At 37.1% G+C, this 17,961-nt stretch overlaps 1 pseudogene and 1 gene segment (V, D, J or C); one reads left to right on the forward strand and one right to left on the reverse strand.

Moving 5' to 3' along the window:
- Positions 1–4,268: 4,268 nt before the first annotated feature.
- LOC101833940 lies at positions 4,269–7,012 on the reverse strand (annotated as a pseudogene).
- Positions 7,013–16,932: 9,920 nt separating this feature from the next.
- Positions 16,933–17,546, forward strand: LOC101838864. The segment is given in 2 exon segments: positions 16,933–17,064; positions 17,221–17,546. Coding segments are annotated over 2 exon segments (351 nt in total).
- The last annotated feature ends 415 nt before the right edge of the window (positions 17,547–17,961 follow it).

A 17,961-nucleotide genomic window follows, 5' to 3' on the forward strand; every position in this document is an offset into this window, starting at 1 on the left:
ATTGTTTTGGAGCCTGTCCTGGAACTGGCTCAGTAGACCAAGCTGGTCTTGAGCTCACAGAGATCTGCCTGCCTCTGTCTCCCGAGTGCTAGGATTAAAGGCATGCGCCATCACTGACCGGCTTCTAAACCAAAAACTTCTGATTGATCTCTGTGATCAGTACAGATCACGAACCTCAACATAGAGCTTTTCCCCAGCAAGTGCTATGGGCACTCTCATGGCATTTGGGACACAGGCCTCCAACACCAATATGGTCCACAGTGTTGGTTGGCACTCCAGCCCACAATCATTAGCATGGCTTCAGGTGTCAGTACAGACCACAGTCATCAACATAAAATATTTTTATTGAAGGAAGAATGCAGGAAACAAATAATACTGCATTTAAACATGTACTTTTCCTATGGGGCCTTTGGAAGTATTTATGCTTGGCATACAAATAGACTTTGAGTGCCCATGCCACAATATGGGAGGCTCTCTCAGCCAGGACTCTTAGGAAAGAGCCTAGGGCCTGCCCTGGATGAAATGACAGTCACTGGAGACCCACCTTGGAGGGCCTCACCTACCCTGAGGATCAGAGTGGAGATTGGTTGGGGGACTGGGAGACCTAGTGGGGAGGACAGGGGAAGAGGGGAGGGAGAGTGAGCTGAGATTGACATGTGAAACAAGATTGTTTTTAACCTAAATTAAAAAATAGTAATAATTAGAAAAAGAGCGATTACAGCAAAAAAAAAAACTGTACTTTAGACATGAAAAAGAAGGAATGCTATAAGATAGCATTTTGTACACCTTGAGTATGTGTCTGTATTTTTCATGCCTAACATGCCTATTTGGTTTAATAAAGAGCTGGATGGCCAAACGCTGGGTAAAAGACCATAGGCAGATTTGTAGGGGGAGAGAGGAGCAGTGAAATTAACAAAGATGATATCATGAGACAGACGTGGAGGGAGTTGGCAGCACACAATGAAATAAAGTTTTGAGCAATTTGAAAAAATGTAGATTAATAAACATGGGTTAACTTAAGTTATAAGTGTTAGCTAGCAATATGCTTAAGCTAAGACCAAGATTTCATAATTATTAATCAGTCTCTATACCATTGTTTTCATGTCTGTTGTTCCCAAACAAACTACAACAAGAAAGTCCTGTTACATATGGCATGCAGTTTGGAGGCACAAGTATCCACAAATTCAGAAAGCTCGAAAAAAAGATGTGAACAGGCAAAGGGAGCCATACATAGCATCCTAGTCCTGAAGTTGCTCAGACAGATGATGCTTACAATACACAGGAGCACAGCACCTACTTGCCACTGCCTATGGGCTTGAGGACCAGCTCTTACGAACCTGAAGGCGATGAATCTGCTGCCAGAAACATGTGCTAAGCAGATTCGTGCTGTGTGTGGGCTAGCCACTGCCTAGCCATTTAGACATTGAAAAACATAGATAAAGAATGTATTCATAGTAGAGTAAGACCAAAACACAATTCTGAACAGATAGAGAAAAATGGTTTTATACAGCCATAGATAAGAATAAATAGTTTAAGAATAGTAAGTGTTTCAAGAGCAAAGTAGTATTCTAAAAAGAAGCCATATAAATAAAAGAAATGCAGTGCGTGTCTGTATCCTGTGTGATGAATTTGTAAACTAAATGTTTTTTTGAAATTCAAAACTCATTTATTGAATTAATAGTATATGCAAGAATACCAGTAAAATAAACTAATACTATAAAGTATAATTTTGAAAATAAAGCCAATATAACAGGAACAAAATAGACCTAACATGTGAGGAATGTTTGATTTTTGACCCATGACACATTCCTTATCTTTACAATGAACTTAAATGTCTGTTAAAACAAAACTGTGCCTTGGTCTAACTTCAATGCTTCTTCATAAAGCAAGAACATTCTACAACACTTCTGCTTTGAGATATTCGAGATTCACACATTTGTTCAAGTATATAGATTCGATTCAAGAGTAGATCTCTAGACCATGTTACTGTTAGTATCTTGAATAGTGTATACGGAATAAGTACCACCTCAAGTTGGAGACTTGTAATGAAAGTTACTTCAGGTGTGGCTTTTTAAACAATGAGGTGAAAGTAAAACTCCCCATCCCCCCAAGAATTTACTAAAGTATAGAAACACCAGTCTACCCTTCTACTCTAAAGAACATTTCCTACTAACATTTCTGGTAAGGCAATAAATGCTCCAGAATAATCTTCAATATATGATTGCAAAGATTACATGTTTTATTATTAATAATGACAAAAAGAATAAAGCAAAGAAACATGAGAAAAAAGACACATCAAAAATTCAGGCTAAAATATGCATTAGACAGCAATGGCAATATTTTTGAAATTGATGTAAATGCCATATATTTATCAAATAATGTAATGCTTATTAAAACTATAGTTAAGTACTTAAGAGATGTACAGTAAATACACTGCTGAGATCCATTTATCTAAATAGTAATGCCACAATGTAATTACTAGCCAGGTGATGAAGATGCTACTTGGGAACATAAGTACTGTACAATTTTTACATTGTAAGGCACTTTTACTCAGCATAGAATGAAAACAGGAACAAATAATCAAAATATTGGAAGTTGACAACCAAACATGAGTTTTTAATGTGACTTCAGTTTTAAATGAAGGTTATTTAGCCAATTACACTACGATGAGAAAAACAGGTAGTCAGCCACTTATCTAACCAACCAAAAAGTAAAGTGCTTTTCTGGTTGCTAGTGGCAGAGAAAGGGCTGAAGAAACCCATACAAAGTCAAATAGGTACTACATATCAAATCCATCAATTGATAGATATTGTATTTGAAGTCCTTTATATAATTATTGAGTGGCCATAATTAACCCTGGCACCTTCCATTTTTCTCAAAAAAATCATTACAGTAGTTGTCCAAAAGTAAAGGAGCTCTATTTCTCCATGGGTAAGTTCTATGGCCCATAATGTAAAAATTACCTAGACACAGTGATTTAAAGATTTAAAAAATAATGTTTTCAAGCTGTTGAAAGGAAAGAAAGCACAGATCATTTGGAAAAAGTCACATTGCTTGGTAAACAAACCGAGATCTGTCCTTGCATTTCAAGTCATGATGAACCTTGAAAATAACCTCATATACATCATGGCATATTAAGAGCGAAAGGAGAAGACATACAAGGCAATCCACTACTAAAGCTAGTTTCCTTCTAAAGTAACAATAAAAGATGGTTAAAATAAAGCAAACATTGAGTCCCTTGATTTAAGGAAATGTGTAAATACACGCTTCAACAAACGTGATCTTAAGGGACTAGCAGTTTAAAAATTCAGTCAATAAGCACAGTGTAATTTTCCACCGGTTACATTTAAAAATGCTGTTCAACCAGCTGCAGAATAGATCAATGTACAGTCAAATTAGTATGTTGTTTTTTATTTGCAAATCTGATTCATTGTGGTAAGTTAACTAATAACTCACAACTCAGCATTCCTACCTGTCATAATAAGGAGCTATGGTAATATTAGGCAGACCACAACTAGTTTTTTGGTTTTGTCATAAAGAAATATATAAATGTGCTTCAGCAGGTAAGTGGAAGAGTGCCACTAGCAAGAAATGCTGGTGGAGATTCTTTCTAGAAATCTGGTGATTAAGAAAACCTTTCGGAGCCCTAGAAGAAAGCAGGGCCCAAACTCCTATTCAATATGTAAGCAAACTGATGACTGAAATCATTAAATAAAGTTTCTGAAATAGTGGTCACAAAATCAAAAATAAATACTGTTCTACTCCAAGATGTTGTTTTTTTCTTTTCTCTCTTTCTTTTTTTACTCTGTTAGCACATAATATCTCCTGATATACTTTGTGCCAATTCGTGAAGCATTCCACACACTAGGGCACTTGAGAGGAACTGGCTTGAGACATGGTATTCTAATTCTTAGCACATTGGTAACCTCTTTAACCTCAAAGAGGTTCAATTTTCTGCTGTCAGACATTATTTTGATCTTGATAAGATTCCATTATTTTGCCAGGAGCTCGCTGGGCAGCACAGAAAGTTGTACTTTCAAGAGAATATGGGCAGATGCACTACAGCTATGTAATATCAATATGTCAGATTCTGCTGTCTAGTGAAGGTTCAGAAAATAATCAAGGTGTTTTTAGGCAGTTCAATGAAGAATCTATGAGTCGGGCAGTAAAAAGTTACAAACCCTTTAATATTTTAGAAAAGAGTGAAAATATCATAGGAGTTACAGATGTCTTATTCTCAGTTTTCTAACTATCTCTGTTCCACAAACCTAGTTTCCATTAAGCTGCTTCTGGGTTAGTTGCTGATCAATCTTGCCTCTTTCCCAGCTTTTACTTTCTCGTTCCTCATCTTCTTCATCTCACTCATCATTTCCACTTTGATTTTTACAATAGAGTTTGTAAATTCCTCTTGACATATTTTCAATGTACTTTGCTTTGTGGTAATGGTAGGTTTTAACACAGGCTTTTATTTCACATCCAATAGCACCAGGCTGACTGCAAAGTGTACATTTCATCCTTTTTCCTCACTTAGTCTCCTGAAGATTTAATATCAAAATCTCCAAATTCTGCTCTTGATGTTGTTGTGAGCTGGACAGTACCAGAAGAAAATATCATGCGCTTATAATGTGCTGCTGCCTTCTTGGCATTAAATATATGCAACTTCCCTCTCGCTTCAGTTTCTTCCTCCCCTATATGGGAAAATCCACATTAAGGTCTGGTGTTATTAGGACTACTTCTGTGTGGAGACCTATCTCGGTAGGAACTACTTTCCATTTCGTCTGTTCCATGGGAGGATGTAGACCTGGTATCTTCTGCCAGCCCGTTAAAATTAGTTTTCTTGGTCTTCCTTTGCAACTTTTGTTCTTAGTTTTTGGAGATGAGGTCTCCAGTTCATGCTCATTAAAAGTTTCTTCTAAATCAGCTTCAGAATTATGTGCAGTTTTCTTGTGTTTTCGACAATAACCCATGTAAATGTCTTGCAAAGGTTTCTCTCAGATCTCCAGGAAAATGGCACAAAGAACACATCGGCTTTGTGCCCCTTTTAATTTCCTTTTGGACATCTTCAACAGAAAATCCACCTAGACTCTCATTATCGCATTGTGATGACACCAAAACAGATGAAAAAAGCATGCACTTATTGTGTGTTGCCATCTTCTGGTTTTCAGATATTAGTAACTGTCCATACTCCTTGTCTCTGTTTGACTTACAAAAACCACATTTGCGCGGTCTTGTAGATCCTTTTTTCTGCTCAACTGAGCTTGATGTGATTTTGAAACTCCTTATAGGATGCCACTTTAAGCCTCAAGAAATGCAGCGTGGCCCACGGGCGAGCGACCGGAGGACAGTGCCCATGAAGGGGAAAAGAGGAAGGCAGGCATCAGTTCTCTGGCAATGACGAAGAGCAGAGCTCACCTGCCAGGGGGTTGTTTCCTTTCATTCGAGAAGAGATGGGCTGGCCCTAAACTAAATGTTTTATGTTTGATTTTATGTAAAATATATATTGGGGGTCAACTCTGTTTCTTACCATACTCCCACAATGGATTAAAAGAAACAATATCTAGCTAGCTAGAGGGATGGATAGACAGATAGATACTTAAATACAGAAATGATAGATAGATAGATAGATACATACATACATACATACATATATACATACATAGTTAGAAGACAGACAGATAGCATTTGGAGCTAGCCAAACAACATAAAAGGATCAAATTACCAGGACAAAGAGAATGGAGTTGACAAAGCAAAGTAGAAATTCAACAAATTTCACACCTAGGAAGGGACAAAAAGTTGAGAATCTATACTATGGAAATCTGAGTGACAATAGGAACTAGAAGGGGTATGTAATCAATATCAAGGCATCTAAATCAAAGAATAAAGAAGGCACACTTCTTGAATGAAAATAATGGGAATTTGAACTAGAAGCCTTATATGATAAAAGAGGAATCAAGTTGAAGATAAACTTCAATATAGAGAGTATAGATTAGATAACCTCAAGAAATAAATCAGAGGAAAAACAAATCCTGAGATTTTATAACTGGTGACAGTACATTTTACAAAGTAAGTTACTTGAGATTCCTCAGATTCTGTGTAGTACCAATGGTAGGAAAAGTCTTTTAAAAGAAGATATTGGTGTAATCAAATGCTAATACTGAATTCCAAGGAATCCCTGGGAAGAGCATCCTGGGGGAGGGAACTGAGTCCCTAGTGCCATCAAGAGGGAGGAAAGTTTTGTCATAGTTAGGTCAAAGTATCAGGCCATTTTTCACAGGACATGATAGTCATGGGTCAATAAAGCATTAACTGTTTAAGGACTAACCTTCGTTAGGATGCCTCTATTTTGCTTATCTCTTTCCTGTTATGTATTTTTTGTCTGTTTTGTGTGTATCCTAGAGTAACATCTTTCTCTCACTAGACTCCTTTATTGTCAGATAAAATGTGATCTTCACCCAATAGCAGTACTGCTGGCAATGTCCTAAATGATGTTCTAGGGAAATGCCAGGCAGGGTTCTGACCAGGTAAACAGGAGCATTTATCTCAGGTAAATTTTCATCAATAGTTCTTAAAGAGTGCAGATCATTAAGGTCTAACACCTACCATAAGAGATTTTATTCTCCTTCTAATAAATACCATCAATACACACTTATTCTCAAGAGCACATGGAATGCTCTCTAACAAACATTATGTATCACTCAATAAAAGAGAGTAACAACTTTTAGATTGCTGAAAACACTAAAATTGTCTTTTTTACGAGTGCATGTCATTTGGAGGGATCTTGTGAATATGTGTGTGAACATATGTGGCTACGACTGCAAATATAGGGATCACAGATCAACACTGTGAGACAGGGACTTCATCTGCCTGGAGATTTCTGTGTAAGCTCGATGGCGTGATTAATGAGGCCCGTGGATTGGTATGTCTATGCCTCTCTGTGTCCTGGGGATATAGTCCTTGTCACTGTGCTTGGAAAGTTCTTACATGTGTCTTGGGATCAAACTCACTTGTTCATGTTGAACAGCTAGTAATTTATGACTTGAGATTCTCAAACTTCCATCTTTGATATAAATGGGATGTAATTACAAATCAAAACAGAAGGAGGCATTAAAAGCTCATAAATATAAAAGACAGATGAAAAAGTTATTTAAATGGCAGAAAAAAATCATTAAGGAAGTTACACCATTGGAATAAGTACAAAGAAGAAAGTGCAAACACAAAGCATTATAATTAATGGGATGTAGATAAACCAAAGAGCTAGTATAAAGTTTACATAAATGCAATGCAAATTTCCTAAGTGACATTGAGATTTGGAGACTTCCTTCCAGAGCAAAAGACCCTCAACTTTTTAAAACCCGAAATATCATCCTTGTTACAAGACTCCCCAACACATTAGAGGACATTGTATGGGAAAAGGCCACTGACAGGACAGACCATTTATAGTGATGCAATTAAAGAACAAGTCAAGGAGTTTTGAAAACGGATCAAGTGTCCAAATAATGGAGCAGTATTCCTCTCATTTCAATGACATTGTATCAAATTGCAATGGAGCCTGAAACTACCTCTGCTTATTACTATAGTAGTTACTATGAAGTATACTATATGTAACAATTAGCAGCATGGATGTCTTGATGAAGCCACTAAATACAGACTATAAATCAAAGTTGCTTCAAAAAGTTAAATCACACATGAATGTTGATGTAAGTTTTCTGACCCAGCCAGATTCCTGTTGCCCTGGAACCCCAAGTAAACAAATAACCTCTATATTAACTGTAAAATTCTTGGCTGGTAGCTTGGGCTTCTTATTGGCTAGCTCTCTCTAAATTATTAACCATTTATGTTAATCTATGTAGCACCATCTGGTTTAGTTTCATCTTTAATAACTCCACTTTGTAGTGCCATTCTGGGGCTATCTTTAATAACACATCCTTGTGTTGCTTCAGTTGGATCAAGTCAACTTGTTCATATATATATACAAAAAACAGTAAACAAAATGACCATGAATTTGAAAGACAGTGGGAGGGATATATGAGAGGATTTAGAGAATGAAAAGGAACTGTGAATTGTTTAAATTAAAATTCAGTCTCACAATTAAACAAACAATTTTCGTAATTGTGTTACTTCCAAGGTCTGTAGTAACATATTTCAATAACAATGAGTATGATCTCTCATAAAACTGGATCCTGGAACTCTCTAATCATGTTTTCTGCACTGACTTCCATCTGGAGATTTTAGGAAACACTATTCCTTATGCCATTTCCTACAACTTCTGGGATTGATGTAACAGAAAGAGGGTTAGAATGCAGCTCAGGCTGCCTGACTTTTTCTAACACAACCTTCCTCTGACATTCAGAATCAAATTCATCTCTAATGACTATCACAGTTATACTTACCAACAACAGCAGATTGCTCAACTCACACACAAATTTTAGCTTCCATGATAGTTTACTTATGATATGACATTCATTATTGTGGGAGGATGAACCACACAAACGACAGTAGTACAATACATCTGTGGTCTTGAGGCTACTGATATAGGGAATGAAATGTGAGCAAGATTAACAGCCATTGATCTTCAAAAAGAATATACAATTATACAATGCATATTTGTTGTATGTTTCCCAACTCAGTTGTAGTTTGTGACAACAAGTTGACCACATCTCCATCCCTTTTTCAGTATCTTTGTCAGAAACAGTAAGATTAAGTTACCAGGTAAGTCATGGATTTAGTAATTTTATTAGCCTGGAAAACTAAACTGCAGAAATAAGGGAATATTCCTAAGCTCCTGTCCAAAAGACAGTCTCTAACCTTAAGTCCTATGGAAGATCAATGACAAAATTTGGAGAACTATGAAATTATTTATTCTGGACAATAAATATATTTTGCACTCATTTAAGCATAACAGCTGTAGTTACAAATACCAACTCCCTTGAGGTCAAAACTCTGAGGCAAATGGGTGGAACTAGATGAAATCATCATGAGTGAGACAAACCACTTAATCATATACAATTGAGGTATATACTCACTAATGTATGGATATTAGATATAGAGTAAAGATTACCAGACAACAATCCATACTGCGAGAGAAACTAGGAAACAAGGAGGACCCTAAAAAAGTATATAGGATCCCCCAGAGAAGTGGAAAGGGATTTGACCTCCCAAGCTAATTGAGCACATGGGGGAGGTGGGAGGGGGGAGGGATTTAGGATAAAGAGGAGGGGAGAGGAGTACATGAGGGAGCAGGAAGTTTGAGTCAGGGGAAGAAAAGAGGTGAGCAAGAAAAGAGATAACTCAATAGAAGGAAGATTTAAAGAGAAAACTAGCAGTAGGGAAATGTCCAGAGAAATACAAGGATGATGCCTACTAAGATTCTAAGCAGTATTGAAGCGTCTATCTTAAATGTCAGCCCCTATAAAGAGACTGATGACGAACTTATATGCCGTCCTGAAGACTTCATCCAGGATCTGATTTTTCAGGAGCTGTAGATCTGAAAAATATTTTATTCTTACATTAGCAACTTGTAGCCTGAATATGTTTCCATTTATCACTGTCAACAGTGTAACAACTGGTTCCACAATGTTACAAGTAATTCCATAAACCATCCCAAGATTCATAAGTGTGAAATTATTTTATTCCCATAGCTATTATTCAAAAGTGGTTCCCACAACTGCTGACAGCATGTCTCTCATGTATCTAGACTGTGAAAGATTTGAAACATTTTGGCAGAAGAAGCCCAGGAGACTGCTTGGTAACATAGATTCTTCTCATATGCCTCAGCAGCACAGACCTTATTGAGGCACTCTAGATTTCATAAACTATAGAGATCATTGTACCTGGGCCATCTTAGTGATAGCCTCAGTTCTATTCATATAGCAAAAATGTGTCATTGTGATGTTGCAAACACAGGTTTGTCAACAAAGGGTAATTGGAGTCTACAGTAGAGCTATTGATTGGTTTTGGAAAGGTGGGAATAGGAAGTTTGATTCCTTTTTTGTAATGCTTTTATTTAAATTAGAAACATGAACGCTTTACATGTCAATCCCACCTCCCTGTCCCACACCTCCTCCATTGTCCACTAGCAACCCAGCCCCCCACCCAATCTCCACATCATTCCCCAGGGAGGGTGAGGTATCAGTCTGTGATTCAAGAGCTCCTACTTATCCAGTCAGCTGTCTTTGTGGGTTTCACCATCATAGTCTTGACCACTTTGCTCATCACTCTTCCATCTCTGTCACTAGGTTCCAAGAGTTCAGTTCAGTGTGAATCTGTGGGTATCTGTCTCTGCTTCCATCAGTCACTGGATAAAGATTCTAGGATGGTATATAAGGTAGACATCAACCTTATTGTCAAGGAGGGGCATTTAATGTAGTCTCTCCACTATTTCTTAATTTGCCCTTTTGGTGTTATCCTTGTAGAGGAGAGAGTTAGCTGTCTCCTCAAGCCTATAATGACTCAATCTTTTATGGTATCTCTCATTCTGTTAAGATAGAGAATTGCTTGCTGTTCATTTAGAAACCAGGTCTCAGCTGGCTATAAAGAATTTTTTGTCTAATATACACTCCCAAGAACTTTTTTGATAGTCCAGTGATATGGAAATGATGCTCCCAACTTTGTGCAGTTTTACTTTGCTAGTTATTTAGTCCCAACTTCATCCATGTAGGTGATTGTGTATTTTACAACCATATCTTCTACCTTAGAGTTCTTACAATAAAATTGTGCCATATCTTCATAATGGGTCCTGCTGACTGTGAAAGTAAAATCTCTCAGAGAAATACTGCATCAAAAAAGAAATAAAAACTAAAGAAAGAAAAAACAACCAAGGTCCCCAGAGGCCCCTGAAGAAGTCTAATAGATCTGCTACCTGCCCTTGCTTTTATTTTTACTGGTTGAACTGTCTGATATCATAAAACATATTATTAATATATCTATAGTTAGTGATATTCTGCTTTTTGAAACATCCCTGGAGATTGCATTAGCACAATGTTTTCCTAGGGCCTGTACTAAGGAAGAAGCATTGATCAAATGTATAAACAGAGAGATATAAAACACGAACATAATAACTTGTCCACTTTCTCGATTATGGTTTCCTACCAGTAGCTAAATCCTTTAAAAAGAATCCTCATATCTGTGTAGCAACTACTAACACAAATAACTGCTCAGTATAGCTTAAGTCCTGGAGATGGCCTTCCCCATTTATGCCAGGATATAGGACACCATATTCTTGTGTAGTCTTAGGCAGATAACCAGTACAACAATGATTTCATGATGGCAATAGGTCCATTAATGCCAGGTAAAAGCATTTCATAGCACACCTTCTCACTTTCTGGCTTTTCAATTTCTTCTGTCCCATTTCTATCATATTGTCTTTACCTTAGTTGTGGAAGGTTAATTTGGGTGTCTCATTTTTGACTAAGCACACAGTTTTTTTCTTATCATAATTCTGACTAGTCATGAAGTTTTTCTTTCATTTCTTTCCAAAAACAAAAGAGTTTCCCTGACAAAAATGACACAAAACAGACAAGAACAGATACCTGTAGAGTTGCAAATTTACTTGTATATAGTTCTTGCCCTCATCAGGGAGCATACATGTTTTATAAAATGCCATAATACCATCAAAAGTGTGTTATGGTTAACTTCAATATGCCATTAGAAGGACCACACCAATTAATTTCTTAATTTTTCATGTTCTGTGTCAAATATTATGTTTTATTCATCAGTAAGATCTTACCGTCAACTTCTGTTTGGAATCTAATAGCAATCTCTTGTGTTGTTTTGTCTGTCCCCATGTTTAGACAATTTTTACGTAGAAGACAGATTCTGTCATGACCACACATATCATGATGAGAAGCTCTGGGTCCCTTCTGGCACTTTCCATGTAATGCAAATCAGGTAATCCCTTACCCTGCTATTAGTATTCACTGGGGCAATGACAAACAGAATACTCAGAACTCAGAATGTAATCTCATATTGCCATTAACTGCGGCATCTGTGCCAAAAGCAACTCTGAGGTATCAAGAAAAGAAAGACCAGATGTCCAATTGTTTGTACTATGAAGTGTATTTATTTTTTTGCAAGTGCTAAGAGGCCTCTCTCTTGTAGGAGGGAGCAGACTTATATATAGTCTTACAACACAGTGGAAAAACCCCAGGTGAAAGAAAGCATGCTTTCCTCCTGCTAGATGTTGATGTCAGTGGGGCAATGTGGGGGGCAGAAAGCCAGAGCTACAAAAGAGGATGCACCTGTGGCTATCAGCTGACAAAAAACTCAGAGACCCTGTGGGGGCTAGGCTCCAACATCTCCCCCTTTTTTTTGAAATTTTGTTTGAAGTGTTAGCTACTGTATAGCATCTTTCATATAGATTTATTTGGCTCTTAGGCCATGTCATAGGCTTTTGTTATTTTTTCAGGGGATACAGCCATACCCACTCCTTGTAAAAAGGTTTTAGTTATGACTCACAAAATTGAATTGCATTTGTAGCCCTAACCAACCATATATAAATGCAAACAACCATTTAAAAACAATATTTGGGAATGTGGGTATTGCTCTTTCCAAAATACTTCCTGCTGTTAAGGGGCGCTGTTCATACCAAGGGGATCATGACAAAACTCAGAAACCTGTATAAATCCTTATTTTGGGGGTCTGTAAGGATGCATCATCTTACCTGTTTTAGATGTTGAATCACTTGGGCCAGTGCTTCCAGTGGTCTTGCTTCATTAAACCATATTAGTCTGGAAGGAACCCACAGCTTTTTATTTTCTGTGGAAACAAAAGCAGAAATTTTTTCCCGAGTAACCTGACCTTATATTTAAATTTAGAAGTCAAAGCATTTTCAAAATATGTAAGTTGGATTATTTCATCAGCATTAATAATCAAATGCCATTTAGTAGTTTTTGTTTCTTTCTTAGAAACTAAGCAGTTTAAAGACAACACAACAGCACACAGTATCCAGACCCTCCATGCATTTTCCATTCCATATACTTTTAACTTTTTCTTTCCTTACACTTAATATAAGTACCTCGTTTACAAACTGTTACCAATGTTCAATTCACCTATTTTCTGTCCATCCTCCAACCCAGGATGATCCCTCAGGCAAAAGCCTAAAGATTTACTCAATCCACCCTCCAACTGAGGGCGATCTCTCAGGTTCCCCTTTCTTTCCCGACCTTGCAGGCAAAGGTCTGCAGATTTTACCTGGTACCACTAACTTGGAACCCCTTTCCAATAACCCTCATAGCCTTACTTTCTGGCCAGCCTTTGAGGGCAGTCTCTCAGTTCCCCTTTACTTTCTTGACCTCAATGGACTGGGAGAAATGCTGCAGATTAATATAATACACCTTCTCCTTGGAAGGTGATCTCTCAAGCAAAAGCCTGGAGATTTGACTATTCAGTTTTACTGTTAGAAGTTGAGCTACCTTTTTTCAATTATTTTTCTTTCTCGAGTCTCTCCTCTTCTGAGTCTTCTTTCTGGACGATCTTTCCCAGTCTTTCCAAGTCTCTCTGGATCTCGGTGGGACCTCCAATTGCAGTGCCCTTGCCACAAGCTACTCCGAGTTATCAGAAAAAGAAAGACCAGATGTCCAGCTGTTTGTACTATGAATTGTCTTTATTTTGCAAGTGCTAAGAGGTCTCTCTCTTGTAGGAGGGAGCAGTATTATATATAGTCTTAAAACACAGTAGAAAAACCCCAGGTGGAAGAGAGTGTGGTTTCCTCATGCTAGATGTTGATTTCAGTGGGGAAGTGCAGGGGCAGTAAGCCAGGACTAGAAAACAGAATGCACCTGTGGCTATCAGCTGACAAACAACTCAGAGACCCTGTGCGGTCTAGGCCCCAACAATTAACTTGATATTGTATAAATCCTTGTTGGGTCAACTTAAAGTAAGACATTTCACCCATTCTCCTATTATTTACAAGTCTTCATCTGTGGTGGATTTTTTCAAACTTTCCCACATTTATGTTTGCAAGCACATTGATGACATCATTTTTCAAGTCTTGTCTGGCAACAGCAATTACACCTCATGGATGTAGCCTCCCAAAAGTTTCTAGGAAACACTATCTCAAAGTTACACACATACGTCTCTGGCTTTTACAACTTTCCCACTCCCTCTACTTCAATTATCCCTGAGCTATTTGTAATGTAGATATGCCATTTGTGACTGAGCATTATATGATACACTGATTTCTGTATTTTGATTAGTTATTTCCATGATGGTCTCTGTCTATTTCAAATATAAGTTGCATATTTTATAGGATATGCAATATGGAGTGATCAAGTTGCATTCATGTACTTGAAAATATAACAATTAAAGAAGTGCAGTGTATCTAAGAAAGAGCCTGTTGGGTGAATGGCAGTATTTAGAAGGAAATAAAGGAAGTGGGAAAATTATGTAATTAAGATATAATTTTTAAAAGTTAAAAAAATATTGTCTATAAAGGAGACCAAACTAACTTTTATATCTGATTCAAAATCAAATGAATGAAAAACTTTACCCATAAAAGAGTAAAAGAAATCCATATGTCAATATGGAAAAGTAATACTGATTGCAGAATAATAGTCTCTTGACAATGTGTTTCCCATCTAAGAATCCTAATATAGCAACTCTTGGAGGTGGTGCATCTATGGCAGGATCATAAAAAATAAGGCCAGTTGCAGTTGAAGTGATAGAGCCATTCAGCATAGACCTATATCCATTCATCTTCCTTTGACAATACATTGCCTAAAAAGCTGTGAAGCATAACAGTAAATTCAAGAGGATGTATATATCCTTCCTTATCCTAACTACTTAGAATTGATCACTCCTGAAAGACAGGAAGTCATAATGTTTAACAAGATGATCCATAGGACTGTACATCTTAAAATTACTACACACTCATCTATATTTCCACCCTTGAATATCTTATAAAAGCTCCTACAATTCTAATATCATTTTCCATAAAAGTCAACATTTATCCTGCAACAGTCTGTACCTATCTGTTCTCAGTGTAATTTCATGGTCTCCACATAGTATGATTCTATATTAAGTGGTTAATATTAGTAACTTTATCCTTCATAAGTTGACCAAAATATTTATTTTTCAATATAAACTTACATCCAAATTGTATGTATTTGTCTTTTACTACATTGTGGTGTGGTGCATCAGTATTTTCCTTGCTATTGAGCAGCAGCATCTTAAACTCACATGTAGTCTCTTGATCAAAACAAGACACACCAACATCAATAGTGTGTACCATTATTTTAAAAGTAGAAGACTTCAGGGAGATCCATATCTATCACCCTTCCCTAACTTAAGTCCAAATGTTTCAAAGACTTCAACATAAATCCAGACACACTGAACGACTTAGAAGAGAAAGTGGAAGGTAGCCTTAAATGGGTACCTTCCTGAACATAACACTAGTAGTGCAGACACTGAGATTGACAATAAATAAATGGTACCTCCTGAAACTGAAAAGCTTCTGTAAGGCAGAGGACACTTTCAACAAGACAAAATGACAGCCCAGACAAGGGGAAAAGTTCTTCACCAACCACACCTGACAGAGGGTTGATCTCTAAAATATACAAAGAACTCAAAAAGCTAGTCACCAAAGCACAAAATACTTCAATTAAAAAGTGGGATGCAAAAATAAACAATGAATTCCCAATAGAGGAATTTAAAATGGCTAAAAGACACTTGAGAAATTGGTCAATATCCGTAGCCATCAGGGAAAAGCAACTCAAAAGAACTCTGATATACCATATTACACGTGGAGGAATGGTAAAATAAAAAAAATACCATTGACAGTTTATGCTAGAGATGATGTGGAGAAAGGGAAATGCTCCTCCACTGATGGTGGGAGTGAAAACTGGTGCAGCCACTTTGGAAATCAGTTTGGTGACTTCTCAGAAAGATGGGAATCAGCCTAGCTCAAGATCCAGCATTTCTTAAGCATATACCCAAAGGATGCGCATTCATGCCACAAGGAGATCTGTTCAACTAATTTCATAGCAGTATTATTTATAATAGCCACAACCTGCAAGCTATGTAGATGCCCCTCAATCAAAGAGGGGACAGAGAAAATGTCATATATTTACACAATAGAGTACTATCCAGTGAAAAAAACAATGGTATATTGAAGTTCATGAATGCATCTTTTCCTTTATATTACAAAATGGACAATGCCAAACATTCTTTTTATTTTGACTATATTACCAGAAGAGGGCAACACTAACACATTTTCTTTCTAGTTCATAGTACCAGTCATAGAATTAAAACCACTGTCACACTAAAAAACAGCAAGTCCATAGGTTCTTAATCCACTTTGCCCCCAATAAGATCCCTTATGGTTTTGTTCCCTTTGTCTATAGTTGTCATGGCATTGACCGTACCTAAAATTAAAACACTAAACCTGGAGATCCAGCAAGTCCAGGGTCATCATAGCAGGGGAAAAAGCCTCTTCATGAACTGTCATCTAGAAACAGTCTTCCCTGATTCAAAAGATCCTTTCCTTCTGTCAATTGTTGCATGCAAGTCCCATATCTAATTGGTGGAAAATGAGTTAACATTCAAGTTAAGATTCGATGATCAAAGAAGGTGTCACCTGAGTAACTTCCAGGAAATCAAGGAAGCATATAATGTGTCCAAATATTCTTGAGTTACATTATAAACAATCAAGCTCAACACATCTTTATCATGAGAAAAATAATCATCAAACTACTTAGAAGATCAAATTAAACCAGGCTTCACAGAAATGCATTGGCAATACTCTGGGTCAGAATTATTCACCAGAAGAGAGAAAAAGAAAAACAAAGGAATGTCCTTCATTGTCAGTGTAATACCTCTAAATATGTAGACACTGCTTTGAGTTACCCAGGTTTGCCCTAAATATAGGTTTACAAGGGTGTATAAGCCAAGAGCTGTCTATGACATATCTTGTTATTTGCATATTTCATCCTCAGAAACCACAACACATCTCACAGTTGTTTAAAAGTTATGGACTTTTCAGAAGAGTAGCAATTAATCTGAGATTGAGACTAGAAAACGCAATGGATTTTTGGGTGCAGATCTTCAGTTTCATGCTCATCAGTGTCACAGGTAAGATAGACTCTGAGTTCAGAAACCAATATTATTTTGTATGTAAGATAAATTGCCTTTCATTTTGTGTCTTCTAAATATTGTATTATGTCAAATAATTTGTGTGTCTCTATGTATACTAACCATGCTCTCTTTCCTTTTTTATCCTGATCATAGGGTCCAGAGGAGAAGTTGTTCTTACCCAGTCTCCAGCATCCAGGGCTGCATCTCATGGGGAGAAGGTCACTATCAGCTGTAGTGCAAGCTCAAGTGTAAGCACCAGCTATTTCAACTGGTACCAACAGAAGCCTGGAAGTTCCCCTAAACTTCTGATTTACCAAACATCCAACCTGGCTTCTGGAGTCCCAACTCACTTCAGTGGCAGTGGGTCCGGGACTTCTTATTCTCTCACAATCAGCAGTGTCCAGGCTGAAGATGCTGCCACTTACTTCTGTCAGCAGACATATAATTACCCATGACCACAGTGCAATAGACTGGAACAAAATCCCCTAACATACCTACAGCCCAGCTACTTCCTCCTAGAGATTAAATAAGGCCAAAGTTTTAGTGATAATTGGCAGGATCTCTCAGAGTTTCTTCAGTGGAGGCTTTATGTAATATATACTATATATATGCATATATATATATATGTGTGTGTGTATGCTTCTTACTTTTAATATTTCTTATATTAAAACTTTTAATGCAAATCTGGTATATTCTTTTACCTCTATCAATTTCATTGGTTTATTTAGTGATGAAAAATTGCTTCTGGAAATATTGCTTATATGTTATATTGCTGCATTGATTGAGTTTGGAAAATAATGTACTTATAAGTGTCCCATTAGCTTTGGCTTATGGTCATGTGAGGCTTATTCACCTACTGGGGTGTTGACTTTCCAGCCTGGTAGATTTTACTGT

This window comes from Mesocricetus auratus, unplaced genomic scaffold, assembly GCF_017639785.1.
Source record: "Mesocricetus auratus isolate SY011 unplaced genomic scaffold, BCM_Maur_2.0 Super-Scaffold_100676, whole genome shotgun sequence".
Classification (NCBI taxonomy): domain Eukaryota; kingdom Metazoa; phylum Chordata; class Mammalia; order Rodentia; family Cricetidae; genus Mesocricetus; species Mesocricetus auratus.